This window comes from Trichechus manatus, unplaced genomic scaffold, assembly GCF_000243295.1.
Source record: "Trichechus manatus latirostris isolate Lorelei unplaced genomic scaffold, TriManLat1.0 scaffold00072, whole genome shotgun sequence".
NCBI classification, from domain to species: Eukaryota; Metazoa; Chordata; class Mammalia; order Sirenia; family Trichechidae; genus Trichechus; species Trichechus manatus.
Window position 1 is genome coordinate 6,223,733 of NW_004444008.1, and position 18,038 is coordinate 6,241,770.

Sequence of the window (18,038 nt, forward strand, 5' to 3'; positions counted from 1 at the left end):
GCCCCTGCTGTGGATGTCAGTTGGCTCCAGGCCCTCCACCACTCCAGCGCCCCCGCTGTGGATGGGAGCTGGCTCCAGGCCCTCCTCCACTCCAGAGCCTCTACTGTGGATGGGAGCTACCTCCAGGCCCTCCTCCACTTCAGCGGCCCTGCTGTGGATGTCAGTTGGCTCCAGGCCCTCCACCATTCCAGCACCCTGCTGTGGGTGTCAAGCTGGCTCCAGGCCCTCCTCCACGCCAGAGCCTCTGCCGTGGATGTCCGCTAGATCCAAGTGGATTCCTCTCTCCTCTTCACCATGGCCAGGCCCACACCCTCTTCCATCCTTTCTTTTACCCAGGAGGAAGATTCCAGGACAGTTCTGGATGTGCTTTTAGGCAAGTTCCTTTCCTGTGATTTTACAACAGTGCTATATTCATGGTCACTGTCCGTGTCCACATTATAAACACCCCACAGGCAGATGTGAATCCAGTACAGGAGCATCAGATCTATTTGAAAGTGGGGAAGCTGAGGAAATTTTGTTACTTTGCACTTCCTATGAGAAGTAGCTCAGTGCTAGTTACACATACCCTGAATGTTGGGATACGTAGCAGATATTCAGTACATTCTTGTATATCAATGAAAAGCTGGGTAACTCGTATTGCAAGATGAAACTGTAAGCCTCTGTAAAGTTCCTAGGCAGCCTTCAATGAGGATGAAAGTAGTATTTACACCAGAGATGGGGACTTCCAGGTACTGACCACTCTTAAGTATCTCCCTATAATTAGCTCAAACTGCTAACAGCATGACACCGGGTCTATCCTCTGGGACGCAGACCAAGTGCATTAGGTGCACGGCTAACAGCCGTTACAGGATCCTTCAGCCCTGCGAGGAGCCAAGTGCTTCCAGATAATAAAAGAGCATGTTACAATGGCTCCCTTTCTTTCAATTAAAAGTGCTGATACGCTATTTAAATCAATGGAGCTATCTGGGGTAAGATAAGAGGAAATCATGAGTCTCAGTTAGATGGCATGGGGAAAAACACTCCCATATACAACTAACTGACAAAAGATGACGGACAAGTTACAAAACAGATGGAAGAAAAGCCTCTCTGCCGAGGGAGTTTAGTCAGTCCAGGATGGCAAGCCGGGTCAGGACACTCATCTCCAGGTCAGAGACCACTCCCACTCAATGCACAGAGCAGCATCAGCAGAAGAGCTGCGCCCAGAGGGGAAGGTGGGCAGGCCTGCAGGTAGCAAGACCAGGGTTTTATTCCAAGGTTTTAGGTTCAGCCACGCCCAGGAAAAGAGTGAGTTGAGACAATTCCATAGAAAAGATGAAACCTATGAGGAATGGCTACTTCCATCTGCCTACAGAAATCTGATGTGTGAGGACAGTGTTCTCTCAGGGTCTGTGTCCCAGGAAAGGAGTCCTGGTGGCACAGTGGTTAAGTGCTCGACTGCTAACCTAAAGCTCGGTGGTTCGAACCCACCAGCCACTCCGCAGGAGAAAGATGTGGCAATCTGCTTCCATAAAGATTACAGCCTTGGAAACCCTATGGGACAGTTCTGCTCTGTCCTGTAGGGTCGCTATGAGTCGAAATCGACTTGACGGCAGTGGGTTTGGATGGTATCCCAGTAAATACTAGGAAGCCTTATCATTCTAGCCAGGACATAAGCACTTTGGGTCAGAAACTTGGTATCACATAGCTCTGTACTCTACTGGATCCAGTGGTAGGCAAATGGCTGTCCACTGAGTGGTCTCAAACAAGAGCTTACCATGTCCAGAGCTTCATGAAATGAGCAGGTTAGATTAGGCCCTATCACTCCTCCCCATTTCTATGAATCTAAAGCAATTCAAGCATTTCACAAAATAGTCTTTAATATGTTAGCATTCATGTAGGTGAGAATAAACCCCATTTAATAATCATACACTACCATTCACTAAAGCAATGTTAATTTACTTTACTTTTACCTCAATCCAACTAGAGGTGGATTATCCTTATTTTAGAGACAAGATTAGACTATCGTAGTTTATAGCAATTTCTGTACTGTATGTGTGTGGATAAGTGTGTGCATTTATGTGTATTAATATTAGCATGTGAGAGGCAGAAGTTCAATTATAAACAAAATGTACTAATATGGAAACTCTTAATCCCTGACAAAGATGGCTGAAACACTAATTTATGAAGAAAGATTATAAGGAGGAGGATGAATTAGGCTGCAAAGGTGTCTACTCCAATCATTCTACAAAATCACTCATTATGGAAAGGTTTCAAAATCAACATTATTATTACATATGTATTTCCTCATCACCATATCATCAATAAAAAGAAAAGCACCAAGGGAAACAGACAACTCACCAATGAGCCTCAGTACAGACGCTATAATAATATCAGGGGTATATCCGACGTTCACGTGTCCTTTCCTGTACTTTATCCATTTGTCCATTACCGGCCACAGCTCCTTGCTATAAAATTAAAAAACAAAGCAAACAAAAAGTAATTAGTTCTTACATGGTAATCTAATGTATTACTATAAAAATTAAACAAAAGAAAAATGAAAATTAAAGCAGTCCAAATCCCCCAGTCTCAGACAGCTATTACTCTTGTAACCACGGGCTTTTCTTTCTAGATACTTCTCTCTTCATGTACGTATTTCTGATGAAAGACTGCAAGGCAGTGCTTAGGAAGGAGGGGTCTGGAGTTGCGCAGGAAGAGATCCCAACGGTCAATGCCTTGTCCTCACCACGAGCCAGGAGATCAAGGACAAAGCACCTCTGTCCAGCAAGAGCCCGGGTCGTCACCCATAACTGGGAAAAAACCGTGCCCTGCCTCCAGGGCCCTGGAAGAGGAAGAGGCTGAGACACACTGTAAGCACTCACACAGCACACAGACTGTTCTCACTTGTCTTACTTAGGAACAACTGAGATGCAGTTCACATCAATACACAAACATCTATTTATAGCTGTTTCTTTCAATATAGATACATCTCATTCAACAGAAGCACCATCATCCAATCAATTCCCTACTGTTGGACATTGATGTCTGCTCTTTCCCTACTACTAAGGGGGAGGAGAAAGCAAGAGAACACCCTTGTTCTTACATCCAGGGAAAAGTGTTTGACTATTTCCACAGAACACATGCCTAAAATATCTAAAGGATATTGACTATTGACTCTTCGCTAAATTCTTTTTCATGTCACGTTGTTCTTGTTGGGGGATGCTGAGTTGGTTCCGACTCATAGATACCCTACTGTAACAGAACAAAACACTGCTGGGTCCTGTGCCATCCTCACAATCCTTGCTATGTTTGAGCCCACTGTTGCAGCCACTACGGCAATCCATCTCATTGAGGGTCTTCCTCTTCTCCTCTGACCCTCTACTTTACCAGGCATGATGTCCTTTTCCAGGCAGTGGTCCCTCCTGATAACATGTCCAAAGTACATGAGACAAAGTCTTCCCATCCTCCCTTCTAAGGAGCACTCTGGCTGTATTTCTAATATAGATTTGTTCATTCTTCTGGCAGTCCATGGTATATTCAATATTCTTTGACAACATCATAACTCAAAACCATCAATTCTCCTTTGGTCTTCCTTATACATTATCCAGCTTTCTCATGCATATGAGGTGACTGAAAATACCATGGCTTGGGTCAGGTGCACCTTAGTCCTCAAAGTGACATCTTGTGCTTTTTAACACTTTAATGAAGTCTTCTGAAGCAGATTTACCCAATGCAATGTGTCTTTTGATTTCTTGACTGCTGCCTCCATGGGCATCGACTGTGGATCCAAGTAAAATGAAATCCTTGACAATATCAATCTTTTCTCCATTTATCATGATGTTGCTTATTGGTCCAGTTGTAAGAATTTTGGTTTTATGTTGAGGTGTAATCCATACCAAAGGCTGTAGTCTCTGATCTTCATCAGTAAGTGCTTCAAGTCCTCTTCGTTTTCAGCAAGCAAGGCGGTATCATCTGCATATTGCAGGCTGTTAATGAGCCTTTCTCAAATCTTGATGCTGCGTTCTTCTTCATATAGTCCAGCTTCTTGTTTTATTTGCTCAGCACACAGATTAAGTATAGTGAAAGGATACGACCCTGATACACACCCTTCCTGATTTTAAACCATGCAATATCCCCTTGTTCTGTTCGAAAGACTGCCTCTTGGTCTATGTACAGATTCCTCATGAGCACAATTAAGTGTTCTGGAATTCCCACTCTTCACAATGTTAACCATAATTTATCACGATCCACAGTCAAATACCTTTGCATAGTCAATAAAGCACAGGTAACCATCTCTGCTTTCAGCCAAGATCCATCTGACAACTGCAGCGACATCCCTCATTCCAAGTCCTCTTCTGAATCTGGCTTGAATTGCTGGCAGCTCCATGTTAATGTTGTGCTGCAACCATTTTTGAACGATCTTCAGCAAAATTTTACTTGCGTGTGATATTGTTCGATAATTTCCACATTCTGCTGGATCACCCTTCTTTGGCATAGGCACAAATATGGAACTCCTCCACTCAGATAGCCAGGTAGCTGTCTTCCAAATTTCTTGGCATGGATGAGTGAGGACTTCTAGTGCTGCATCCGTCTGTTGAAACATCTCAATTGGTATTCCATCAATTCCTGAAGCACTGTTTTTCGCCAATGCCTTCAGTGCAGCTTTGAAGTCTTCCTTCAATACCATCCGTTCTTGATCATATGCTACCTCCTGAAATGGCTGAGCATTGACCAATTCTTTTTGGTACAGTGACGCTGTGTATTCCTTCCATCTTCTTTCGATGCTTCCTGTGTCACTGAATATTTTGCCCATAGAATTCTTCAATATTGAAAATCGAGGCTTCGATTTTTTCTACAGTTTCTTCTAGCTTGACAAATGCCAAGTATGTTCTTCCTTTTTAGTTTTCTAACTCCAGATCTTTGTACATTTCATTGTAATACTTTGTCTTCCTGAGCCGCCCTTTTGAAATCTTCTGTTCAGCCCTTTTACTTCATTTCTTCCATTTGCTTTAGCTACTCGACGTTCAAGAGCAACTTTCAGAGTCTCTTATGATATCTATTTTGTTCTTTTCCTTCTTTCCGTTTTTTTAATGACCTTTTACTTTGTTTACATGTTGTGTCCTTGATGTCATCCCACAATTCATCTGGTCTTCGGTCGTTAGTGTTCAATGTGTCAAATTTAATTCTTGATATGGTCTCAAAATTCAGGTAGGATATACTCAAGGTAATACTATGACTCTCGTGGACTTGTTTTAATTTTCTTCAGCTTCACCTTGAACGTGCATATAAGCAATTGATGGTATATTCCACAGTCGACCCTTGTCCTTGTTCTGACTGATGATACTGAGCATCTCCATTGTCTCTTTACACAGATGTAGTCGATTTGATTTCTGAGTATTCCACCTGGAGAGGTCTATGTATATAGTTGCCATTTTTGTTGCTGAAAAATGTATTTGCAACAAAGAAGTCGTTGGTCTTGCAGAATTCTATCATGTGATCTCCAGCATCATTTCTATCACCAAGGCCATATTTCCCAACTACTGCTCCTTCGTCTTTGTTTCCAACTTTGGCATTCCAATCATCAATAATTATCAATACATCGTGATTACACGTTTGATCAATTTCAGACTGCAGAAGATGGTAAAACTCTTCAATTTCATCTTTTGCATTAGTGGTTGGTGGATAAATTTGAACAGTAGTCCTATTAACCAGTCTTCCTTATAGGGGTATAGATACTGTCCTATCACTGACAGCATTGTACTTCAGGATAGATCGTGAAATGTTCTTCTTGAAGACGAATGCCACACCATTCCAATTCATGTCATATCCTCCCTTTAACCAGCCTCTCTCAGCCAGGGTTCCACCAGAACATTAAGATCTACAGAAACATGATGTGAATGACTAAGCTCTCCCTTCTCCCTAGGAAGGCCCAACACCCCAGCTGGAATTCTGGAAGCACAGGGTCCACAGATATATCCAATGGGTGCCCAAGGGCATCATGCTGAGTTCTCTCCAGAAACCCCAGGTGAGAAGGGCTGCAAACCCGGAGTTTTGAATATTACTGCTCATTTGGGTATTCGCTGAGTATCAGAATGTTAGGATGATGGTCACTGGGCTCCACTCAGCACGTACCAGTGGAGCTCCCACGTGTGGGCACTGTCCTGCATGCTGAGGATATGGCAGTGACCAAAGAAAAGTCCTTCCCACACGGGCTTCAGCTCTAGTTGGGAGAGTGATAATTAGTAAATATCAGAATGAAATGAAACGCAGTGTGATAGGTGCTAGAAAAAAAAAATCAAAAGAATGCGACGATACAGGTAATTTAAGGATAGTTTTCTTACCCAAGTTGAGGTGTTGTCATTTGGAAATGTTTCAGTTGGCTTAACACTTAAACAACAAAAATGATTCAAAACCACAATTTGGCAATGGTTCTACGGACCACCATCCGATTCAAACAGCTCATCTTGATTTTCAATTGGCAAAGCAGTCCTGTACCTTATGATATTGTCATGTGTCCAAATCCACTTTTGATGGCAGCAGAGCAGATCAATGGCAAATATGTATTCCCATGTGTTATCACTCAGGTCTTCACCAAACTTCTCACTCGACTGAAATTCTGTTTTTGGACATAACTGTATTGTCAAAAGCAGCTTAGAAACCATGAAGCCGACATCTACAGGAGCATTCTAATAAATGAAAAAAGAAAAAATATGATGGCGTCTCAAATATAACACATTTTATGCCAGTACTCTCACCAAAACCAAATCAAACCCACTGCCTTCAAGTCAATTTCGACTCACAGTGACCCTATAGGACAGAGAATTGCCCCACAGGGTTTCCAAAGCTGTGATCTTTACAAAAGCAGACTGCCACATCTTTCTCCTACAGAGTGGCTGGTAGATGGTCAGCAAACGAATGCTTTAACCACTGCGCAAGAGCTCCTTAATATATCACATGAATAATCATTTATTTTAAAAAAATACCTTTTTAAAAGTGTTCTATTTTGAATAAGGAACTATGTTAATCTTAGTCATAATACTTCTTGTCATAAATGATTACTGCATGGTGGTTGATAAGCCACATAAAGAAGCTACAGACAGGATGTAGAATAAAATCAGGTAGAAAAGAGATCAGCAGCCATCCACATACGACGTCAAGTTTTTATCAACTCAAATCCAGTGAGGTCATAAAATAAGTTAAAATAAAAATAATTAATCCTTTAAAAATTTCTTTAAATTCTGTCATTATTCTGACACTAGAATTCTGATTGCCTTTTCCAGAATTTTATAAAGTTGACTGAAAGTATTAGACCTTACTTCTGGTCTCTTCCACATCTGTGCATGTTTTCTGACCTTTATCCAAGCTGTGACTATGTCTGTAGTTTATTCCTTTTATTGCTGAGTAGTATTCCACTGTATGGATACACTGCAGTCTGTTCATCCATTTACCCTTTGAAAGGTTTCCGGGTTATTCCCAAGTTTTGGCTATTATGAAGAAAGCTGCTATGAACATTCACATACAAGTCTTAGTGTGGACACACATTTCACTTCTTGTGGGTGAACACATGAGGGTGGAATGGCTGAATCCTTTACTAAGAGTGTGTTTAATTTTATACAAAGCTGCCCAACTATTTTCTAGAGTGGTTGTATCATTTAGCGTTCTTACCAGCACTATGTGAAAGATTCAGTATAAAAATTGTACACACGGTGATATAGGGTACATACTCAGTACAAGAAAAGGCTTGGGCTTGAAAATTTGCAATACTATTTAAAGGGCTCAACAGGTTGGCCTATGGTTTGTGTATAAATATCCTGAGAGTAGTGTTGAGAGTCTCAAATCCTCTAGCAGATAATCCATAACAAAATTATGGTACAAAATAATCTACCTGGTAACATGAGCTCAGCCCAAATGGTAAACATGTCCCCAGGGAAGTGCTCATAGGGCCGCTATGAATGGACTCGGTGGCAATGGGGTTTTTATGGGTAGGGAAGTTCAGTGACTTCGCAACCTTTTTTCAAAGCAGTTTTTATTTCTACATGCTTTGTTCTCTAGAAGGTGCAGAAATAAATTTACACATGATGAAGTAAATCAAGCCCCTATTATGAATTCTTTTGTATTAAAGAACAAACACATTTTACAGTGACTGAACATCAGATAATCCATACGCTGTTTAAAAGCTTATGAGACTCTGGTACGTTTCAGTTATGATTATACTTTGAAGTATTTGATATTAGAATTGTGATTTTAATTAGATATGTATAACCAAAACCAAAAAAACCAACCCACTGCTGTTGAGTAGATTCCAACTCATAGAGACTCATAGTAGAACTGCCGATAGTTTCCAAGGCCGCAATCCTTACGGAAGCAAACTGCCACATCCTTCTCCCGTGGAGCAGCTGGTGGGTTCAAACTGCTGACCTTTCAGTTAGCAGCCAGCCGAGTGCTTAACCACTGCACCCCCACCAGGGCTCTTTAGATACATGTAAGATAATGTAATTACGTTTGTAAACAATGCTTGAACATTTAAACAGTTGATATTCTACATTCTAAATCTGACTTCTTACATTCAAAAGTTGCTTAAGTGCTTAGAAATAAAGTTGCTTATAAGATATGAAAGTCTATTCTGAAGTGTTCTAGAGAAATATATCTTAAATGTATAAAGTACTTTAAGAATTAAATGGTTGAAATTTGTAAACCGGTATTATTTAGGGAATTTTAATCTGTTAAAATGTATGAGTTAATAGAATATTAATTAATGACCAAGTTAATGAAACTGTTATCATCATAATTGATCTGATTTATAAATGGAACAAGATTTACAATTTTAAAGGCTTTTAAAATAGTTATCTTATTTTACAGTTCTAAAAACTGAGCACCAACTTAAACCAAGATGTCGTTTCTACACATAAAAGATCCTTCCAGATTTTAACAACTCACTGGAAAAAACTGAGAGCAAAGCCACTGACCAAGGCACCTTAATAAGATGCCTCACGTCATGTAATGTAAGACCCCTAGTTCCTGATTTTAACCCGAAAAGAACTAGTCATTTGCCATTGAGGACAATGCATACTATTGATTTCTTGTTAACTAGTAGTATTAGGTTTAATAACTTTCCTTTTATTTTGTATTTTAGAAAGGTCATGAACTTTCATCTTTATTGATTACACTGATTTCTGGATTCTGAAACACCATGAAGTATTCTTTAGCTACATGACAGAAATCTACTGTTTTACTTACAATTTTTACATCCAAATACCTCACTGAAAACTAGCTTATAATTTCTTTCTTGTGTTGTACTATATTGTATTTTGTTATCGAAAATGAAAAGAACTTTCAATCTTTCCTTATGCCTGAAATAACTTGGAATGATTTCATTTTTTAGAGATTAGATAAAACGCAGGCAGAGCCAATAAATATAAGCCATTTCGTACAGTCAATTTTACTTCGTTTTTCAACCTCTTTTATGCTAATTGGGAACAAGTGGTCTATTCAAGTGTTCTACTTTTAAAACCAATTTTCATAAATTTTTATTTTGCCAATAGAAATCATCCTAGATTTCCAAATCTGTTGCTAGAGTTTTCTTCTAATTCTTCTTCCTGTATTTCTAGCTACGTCTTCTGTCCCATTACAAATTTTGAGTATTTTTGCTTTGTTCCTTCTTCATTAATCTGAACTGTGACTGATTATCTATTTTGTTAGTTTTAAAAGTTTTTATCTTCCATATGGTTTGTCTATTCTCCATTTCATTACTATTACCTTTTTCCGTAAATTCTTTCTCAATTTTTAAATTTTTAAGATGAGTATCAACCACATTTATTATCTACTTTATTAATTAAGGCATTTATACTATTTTGTTAAGTATAAATTTCTCTAAAAATCAGAGATCTTTGATATGAAGGGTTTTCCTTTTCATCAATTTGTCAAATGTTGTGATTTTTGAGTTACTGTTTGTTCCAAGACTGTCCAGAAAAATAACAGCTGCCATCGAGGTGATTCCAACTCATGGTGACCCCATGTGTGTCAGAGTAGAACTGTCCTCCATAGGGTTTTCAATGGCTGACTTTTGGGAACTAGATCACCAGGCCTTTCTTCTACAGCCTTAGTGGGCTCGAACGTCCAACCCTCCGGTTAGCAGCCGAGCATGCTAACCATTTCTCTCACCCAGGGACTCCAGAACTGTATGTGTATCTCAGTTTCCAAGTAAACACTTTTATGGAATCTGTGAACTATTTATTTCTAATTTTACCCAATTTCACAGTTTTGTGCATAAACCTTTTACTTTCTAAAAATCAATGCTTTTATGGGGCGAAATTCATGACTGACTTTGTAAACGTTCCATGGATGTATGAAAATATATACAGCAAAGCCTGCAAAAGATGGAATGTGTATAAGGCAGAAACCTTCAGAGATGGAAAACTCAAATATTTTACACAGAGAGTGACAGAAAAGTGTAAGACTGCACCCTGTCAAAGGCAGAAAACCTGTGAGACCCGGAAAAATAAGGCAGTCCCATTGAGTTCTGGCTCTCACAGGTTTCACTGTACATTCTTCCCTCAAGTTTATTTTGTATATTATTGAATTCTTCTATGCCCTTATTTATTTTGTGTACCAGAGCAGTTTATTTCTATCAGAGAGCATTTGGGACTCTTCTACTATAATGGTATTTCTTCCTCAAAATCTTTCTCATCTTTCTAATAGTTTTGAATTTATATTTTTATCTGATGTATCTGGAACTACGTTAAACTTTTATCTTCTTCAGATAAGATGTCTTTTACCATTATATCATCCTGCTCTGGTTACTCCTGAACAGGCAAAAAGAGGTGGGTCTGGTGCACAAGGGATGGAATGCTACCTGAGGTAGCAGGCTGGGGCAGGCTCTACAGATGGATGCAGATGTGGACTGGTGGGAGCCAGGGGGCTCCTCTGAGGGCTAAATGTATGGATGAGCATATACGTTGGAATTTGTGATGATGTACTAGATACAATCACTGAAGAGCTTATAAGAGTCTTGCTTTTTAAATATTTTACCTAACTTCAACATTTAACATTTACCAAACTTTCTTCTGCTAATAGCCCTCTGCTTTTTCATACAAAATAAAATTCAAATGAATAATACCGAAAAGTACTAAAAAGGAAAGCAAAACGGTATATAAAATTCCACTCTATGAATAAGCCAGGAGAATTTTTTTTTTTAAAGAGGAAAGTAATAAATATACATTAAAATAAAAGAACACAGTAAGTCCAGCCTTTACTGACTGGAGCATCTCTTCTTACAATTAACATATCAGCATCCAGAAATTCTCATTAGATAAGATCTATGAATAAAAGAACACAGCTAGATTCTGGTTTAGCACACAAATCATTAAAGAAAAAACAAAATAATAAAAGGTAACAAGGGAACAAAGAGAAGAAATATAAATTCCATCAACGGGGAAGAAAAAGACAAGACTATTAGATTCAAAAAATCTTCACAGGAAGGAGCTGAGGTATCAATTTTTTCAGCCTCTCTAAGAGTTCGGCTGCTAACCAAAAGGTCGGCAGTTCGAATCCACCAGCTGCTCCTTGGAAACCCTATGGGGAAGTTCTACCCTGTGCTGTAGGGTAGTTAGGAGTCGGAATCGATTTGACGGCGACAGGTTTGGTTTTGGTTTTATAAAGAACCTATTATAAGAGCAAATAATTTGTATCTCCTCTGAGCCCTTTACTGGAAAAACAAATGTATATATACTTATGTATGGATTCATCAAATAACCATAAATTAGTGTATAAACAAACTTTGTTAAAACAACACAACACATAGGTCAACAGTTACTCTTGGAATGTCTCGTGCATACTAAATAAGCAAAACGCACAAGCTTAGGCTAAAATGATATTTAAATAAACCTAATGCAAAGAATAGTATCTTTAAAATGTCTAGGAACTAATGCAAAAAACTACAAAAGCAAATAACATTTATGTCAGCTCTCAAAGTATGGTATTGTAAGCAATAAAAACAAAGCTCACCTTCTCCCAATTGAGAAAAGCTCTCAAGCAGTTCAGAACCTCTCCTTTAGCGCGCTGCCTGGCAACTAACTGCATTGCTTTATTAATCACTGATTGGGAGATAAACACATCGTGCCACATGTTTGCAATAAATAAAGTCAGTTTGTCAGACTCGGGGAAATCTATGAGAAAGAAAAACAGATGGTAAGCCTTCATGTCTGAGCAAGTGAATACTGTACATTACAGACTAGGAGTCACTGTATTCATGAACATCACAACTTAGGAGACATTCTACAACGGCAAGGAATGCAAATGGCAGCCCACGTGAGCCCTGGCTGCAGCCATTTCAAAGTCGGCTTTGCTTTCTTCGCCCCTTCCCTTCGGTAAACTAAGCGTATGTTAAACATAAGTAATGCGTGAATATACGTATATCTAGGTAGATAGATTGATTTGTATGGAAAGAACAATAAAAAAGAAATGAGTAAAAGGAAAAATCCTCTCTCCAAACGTCCCCACACCCAGTCCTCTCCGATGGGCAGGGGTCACCATGGGCCATTTTATACACTTACACAGACAGAACTTACTTGGAGAACGTAAAGTTTTTGATTTGCACATAAAATATATTTTAAAAATTATGGGTAGCAATCCTTTCATTACGAATCCTGTCTCCCATACTGCAGCTTGTCTTTTGATTTTTTAAATCAACTTAATAAAGGCATAGTTTACGTGCAATAAAATACACTCATTTTAAGTCTACAGTTCAATGGATTTGAACGAGTACGCCCACACGACCCCCAGCACCATCAATGCAGAGAGCATTTTCATCAAAAGACCCCTCGGTTGGAACCCTCCCCAGCTTCAGACAACCCAATCTGCTCACTGTCCCTATAACAAGCCCGCCTTTTCTATAACTTCATGAATGGGGTCACACACTAGCGCTCTTTTCAGTCTGGGATCACTCTGCATGCTTGGAGAGTCACCCATGCTGTTGCAGGTATCCCCATTCCTTCCCTTTGCACTGCTGAGTAGTGTTCAATTGTTGGGATCCATTACAATTTGTTTGCCATTCCTGGGACATTTCTACCCAGGTGATGTATGTTTGTTTCCAGGTATGGGCTATTATGAATTAAGAAACTTCCAGTATTTGTGTACTAGTCTGTGTGGGTATGTCTTCATTTCTGCTGGATAAAAACCTAGCGGTGGAATTGCTGGTCATATGATAACTGATGTCTTAATTTTATAAGAAACTGTCAATGGGTTGTCCAGTGTGGCTGTACCAGTTGACAGATGTGTCAGCAATGTATGGGAGCTCAAGTTGCTCCAATCTTCCCCAACGCTTAAAACTGACAGTCATTTTTATTTCAGCTCTTAAGAGCCCTGGTGGCACAGTGGTTAAAGTGATTGACTGTTAATTGAAAGGCTAGCAGTTCAAATCCACCAGCAGCTCCATGGGAGAAATATATGGCAGTATGCTTCCATAGAGATTTACAATCTTGGAAACACTATGGGGTCGCTATGAGTTGGAATCGACTCAATGGCACTGGATTTGAATTTTTTGGACAGGGTGCAGAGTGCTGTAACTGTGGATTTAATTTGCATTTCCCTAATTATTACCATTAGGAGGAAATACAGCAGAATACTCCTTAGAAGGGAGGATGGCAATACTTCATCTCCCTTACTTTGGACACATCATCAGCAAAGATCAATCACTAGAAAAAGAAATCATGTTTGGTAAAGTGAAGGGTCAGCAAAATGAGGGAAACCCTCCAAGAGATGGATCAATATGGCGGCTGCAACAGTGGGCTCCAACACACCAACGATTGCGAGGATGGTGCCGGACTGGGCAACGTTTTGTCCTGCTATACTGAAATCACCATGAGTCAGAGACAACTCGATGGCAACCGGCAACAACAACTACCATGTTCAGCGTATTTTCATGTGCTTCTTGGCCATTCATATACCTCCTTTTGTGAGCTATTAAAATCTTTTGCCTATTTCTTTTTACCTGGGTTTCCTGTCTTCTTTTATTAAGGTAAGAAGTTATTAATATAATCCAGGTACAAGTCCTTTGTCAGCTATGTGTATTGAGGGTACTTTCTCCATGTCCTCCTTTGTATCTTGTTAATGGAGTCTTTTGAAGAGCAAATATTCTAAATTTTGATAAATACCAATTTATCATTTTTTCCCTTTTATGGTGATAGGTTTCTGTATGTCCTAACACATCTAGACCTATGTCAAGGTTATGAAGATTATCTTCTGTATTCTTCCAAGAAGTGTTACAGACTTTGCTTTTACATTTAGTACGACAATCAGTTTCAAGTTAATTTTTGCGTATGGTGTGTAATAAGATATAGATAACTAGTCGTTCCAGCACCATTTGTTGAAAGAATAATTCTGCATAGAATTAGCTCGGCACCTTGGTCAAAAATCTACTGACTGGGCATTTCTGGTCTCTGGACTCTTCTCCATTCCACTGATGACTGCAGTTTTACACCCATACATTTTTTTAAACTAGTTCTACTGGTTCTTTACATATACATTTAAAATTCAAAATCAGCTTACCAATGTCTACCAAAATGTCTGCTGGGATTCTGACTGTAATGTCAATGAAATGACAGATCAATTTGGAAAGAACTGACATCTTAACAACACTGAGTGCTCCAATCCATGAACAGGTTGTATCTCTCCTTTTACGGAGATGGTCTTTACTCACTCAGCAATAGTGTTTAGTGTAAGGTTGTGCACATACTTTATTAAATTTATATCTAACTGTTTTGTTTCTTTAATCTGCTGGAACTGAAATTTTTAAATTTCATTTGCCAAATGTATATTTCTAGTACATCATTGTTGTCAGGTGCCATCGAGTCAGTTCCAACTCACAGCAACACTACGTACAACAGAACAAAACACTGCCAGGTCTTGTGCCATCCTCACAATCATTGCCACACATTTAAAGCCACTGCAGCAGCCACTGTGTCAATCTGTCTTGTTGAGGGTGTTCCTCTTTTTTGACGACCCTCTGGTTTACCAAGGAGGATGTCCTTCTCCAAGGACTGGTCCCTCCTGATAACGTGTTCAAACTACGCGAGACAAAGTCTCGCCATCCTTGTTTCTAAGCAGCATTCTGGCTGTACTCCTCCCAAGACAGATTTGTTTGTTCTTTTGGCAGCCCGTGGTATATTCAATATTCGTCAACATCATAATTCAAAGGTGTCAATTCTTCTGTTTCCCTTACTCATTGTCCAGCTTTCACATGCCATGAGGCGACTGAAAATGCCATGGCTTGGGTCAGGCACACTTTAGTACTTAAAGTGACATCTTTGCTTTTTAACACTTACAGAGGTCTTTTGCAGCAGCTGTGCCCAATGCAATACATCTTTTGATTTCTTGATTGGTGCTTCCATGGGTGTTGATTGTGGATCCAAGTAAAATGAAATCTTTGACAACTTCAATATTTTCACCATTTATCATGGTATTGCTTATTGCTCCAGTTGTGAGGATTTTTGTTTTATGTTGAGGTGTAATCCATGCTGAAGGCTGTAGTCTTCATCAATAAGTGCTTCAAGTCCTCTTTACTTTCAACAAGCAAGGTTGTATCATCTGTATATCACAGGTCGTTAATGAGTCTTCCTCCAATCCTGATGCCATAGTCTTCTTTATATAATCCAACTTCTCAGATTATATGCTCAGCAAACAATTAATAAGTACAGTGAAAGGACATAACCCCGATGAACACCTTTCCGCCATTTATGTTGTGGAAAAAAGGTATTTCCAATGAATAGGTCATTGGTCTTGCAAAATTCTATCATGTGATCTCTGGTGTTGTTTCTAACACTAAGGCCATATTTTCCATCTACTGATTCTTCTTCATTGTTTCCAACTTTAGCAATCCAGTCAGCAGCAATTATCAATGCATCCTGACTGCATGTTTGATCAATTTCAGACCGAAAAACTGGGTAAAAATCTTCAATTTCTTCATCTTTGGAATTAGTGGTTGCTGCACAAATTTGACTAAGAGATGTATTAACTGATCTTCCTTGTGAGCATATAGATATTATCCTGTCACTGATAGTGTTGTACTTTAGGATGGATCTTGAAATGTTCTTCTTGATGACGAATGCGACGTCATGTCATTCCTCTTCGTCATTCATGGCATAGGAGACCATATGATTGTCTGATTTGAAATGGTCAATACCAGTCCATTTCCGCTCACTAATGCCTAGGATATCAATCTTCAAGCACTTCAGTTTTTTACAAACTTCCAATTTTCCTAGATTCATACTTCGTACATTCCACGTTCCGATTATTAATGGATGTTTGCAGTTATTTCTTATCATTTGGGTCGTGCAACATCAGCAAATGAAGGTCCTGAAAGCTTGACTCCATCCACATCATTAAGGTTGACTCTACTTTGAGGAGGTAGCTCTTCCCTAGTTGTATTTTGAGTGCCTTCCAACTTGAGGGGCTCATTTTCCAGCACTATATCAGACAATGTTCTGCTGCTATTCATAAGGTTTTCACTGGCCAATTTTTTAAGAAATAGATCACCAGGTCCTTCTTCCCAGTTTGTCTTAGTCTGGAAGCTCAGCTGAAATCTGTCTGCCATGGCCCTACTGGTATTTGAAATACAGGTGGCATAGCTTCCAGCATCACAGCAACACACAAGCCACCACAGTACGAGAAATTGACAAGTGGCGGCATTTTAGTATACAAATATACAACTAATTTTTTTATTTTTGTTTTTGGTATCTTAACTCCTCGACAAACTGACTTACTAGTTCTAGGAGCTATTTTATGGATTCCTTAGCATCATATGTCTAGAAACGAAGATGGTGTTACTTCTTGCTTTCAAATCTTTATACTCTTACTTCTTTTTCTTGCTTTGCTGCCCGGGCTAGGAATTATTTACTTCAATGCTGAAAACAAATTAAGAGTGGCCACCTCTGCCTTGCTCCTGATCTGAAGAAGCATTCAGCCTTGGACCAGTAAGTATGATATTAGGTTTTTTGTAATATTCTTTATCAGCTTGAGGAGTTTCCCAATCATCTGATCTTTGAGGAGTTTCTATAGTGAGTGTTGACTTTATGAAATCATTTGTTTTCTTTTCATTTCAGTCAATGCAGTGAATTTAATTTCTGAATGTTAAACCAAAACATTCCTAGAACAAATCTTAATTGCTCTAGATGTAGTATCCCTTTTACATATTGCTGGACTCAATTTGCTAGAAGTTACTTAAAGAATTTTGCTTCTGTCTGTATTTATTTATGAAATTGATCTGCACTTTTCTTTTGTTGTAATTGCTTTGTCCGGTTTTGGTGTCAGGGTAATACATGTACCACATACAACTTAGGAAGGGTTACCCCCTCACCTACTTTCTGAAAGACATTGCATGGGATTGTCATTATCCACAGATGCCAAACTGGTTCTGAAAGTTTTCTTTGTGGGAAGGTTTCAATTCTAAATTTAAGTTCTATAGTAAACATAGGACTATTCAGAAGTTTTGTTTCTTTTTGTGCCAGTTTTGATAATTTGTATCTTAGAAAGAAATGTCCATAATATTCTTTTATTGACTGTAGGATCTGCAATAATGTCCTCTTTCACTCCTAATATTGGTAATTTTTGCCTTTTCTCCAGCTAGAAATTAATCGTTTTTTAAAACAATCTTTTCAAAGAATTATTATTGATTCCATAGGTTTTTCTCTATCGTTTGTTGTCCAATGTCTACTTCGCTGACATCCACTCTTACTTTCATTATTTTCTTCTACTTAATATACGTTTGCTTTTTTCTTCTATCTTCTTAAGACATCAGCTTAGATCACCGATTTTAGACTTCTCTGCTATTCCAGTTAATATTTAAAACTATACATTTCTTTCTAAGCTGTAGCTGTATCTGAAAAATTTTTATATGCTGATTATTCTCATCATAGAATACAAACTATTTTATATTTATTTTGCCTTGCAATTTCTTTTTTGACCCATGGATTATTCAGAAGTACAATGTTTGATTTTCAAACTTTGGGGGTTTTCCTGGCTATATTATTGCCATTGACTTCTAATTCCATAGTGGTAGACAAAAAATA

General features: G+C 38.8%; 1 protein-coding gene across 1 annotated transcript in view; it reads right to left on the reverse strand.

Annotated features, from left to right (window-relative positions):
- Positions 1-18,038, reverse strand: part of ICE1 (interactor of little elongation complex ELL subunit 1) — an 83,943-nt gene that overhangs the window by 6,239 nt on the left and 59,666 nt on the right. Inside the window, exons 15-17 of the mRNA XM_004380304.2 lie at positions 11,980-12,140; positions 6,472-6,662; positions 2,338-2,444 (exon numbers count right to left, since the gene is read on the reverse strand). Of these exons, the coding sequence (XP_004380361.1) occupies positions 2,338-2,444; positions 6,472-6,662; positions 11,980-12,140 (459 nt within the window). The remainder of the gene's footprint in view (positions 1-2,337; positions 2,445-6,471; positions 6,663-11,979; positions 12,141-18,038) is intronic.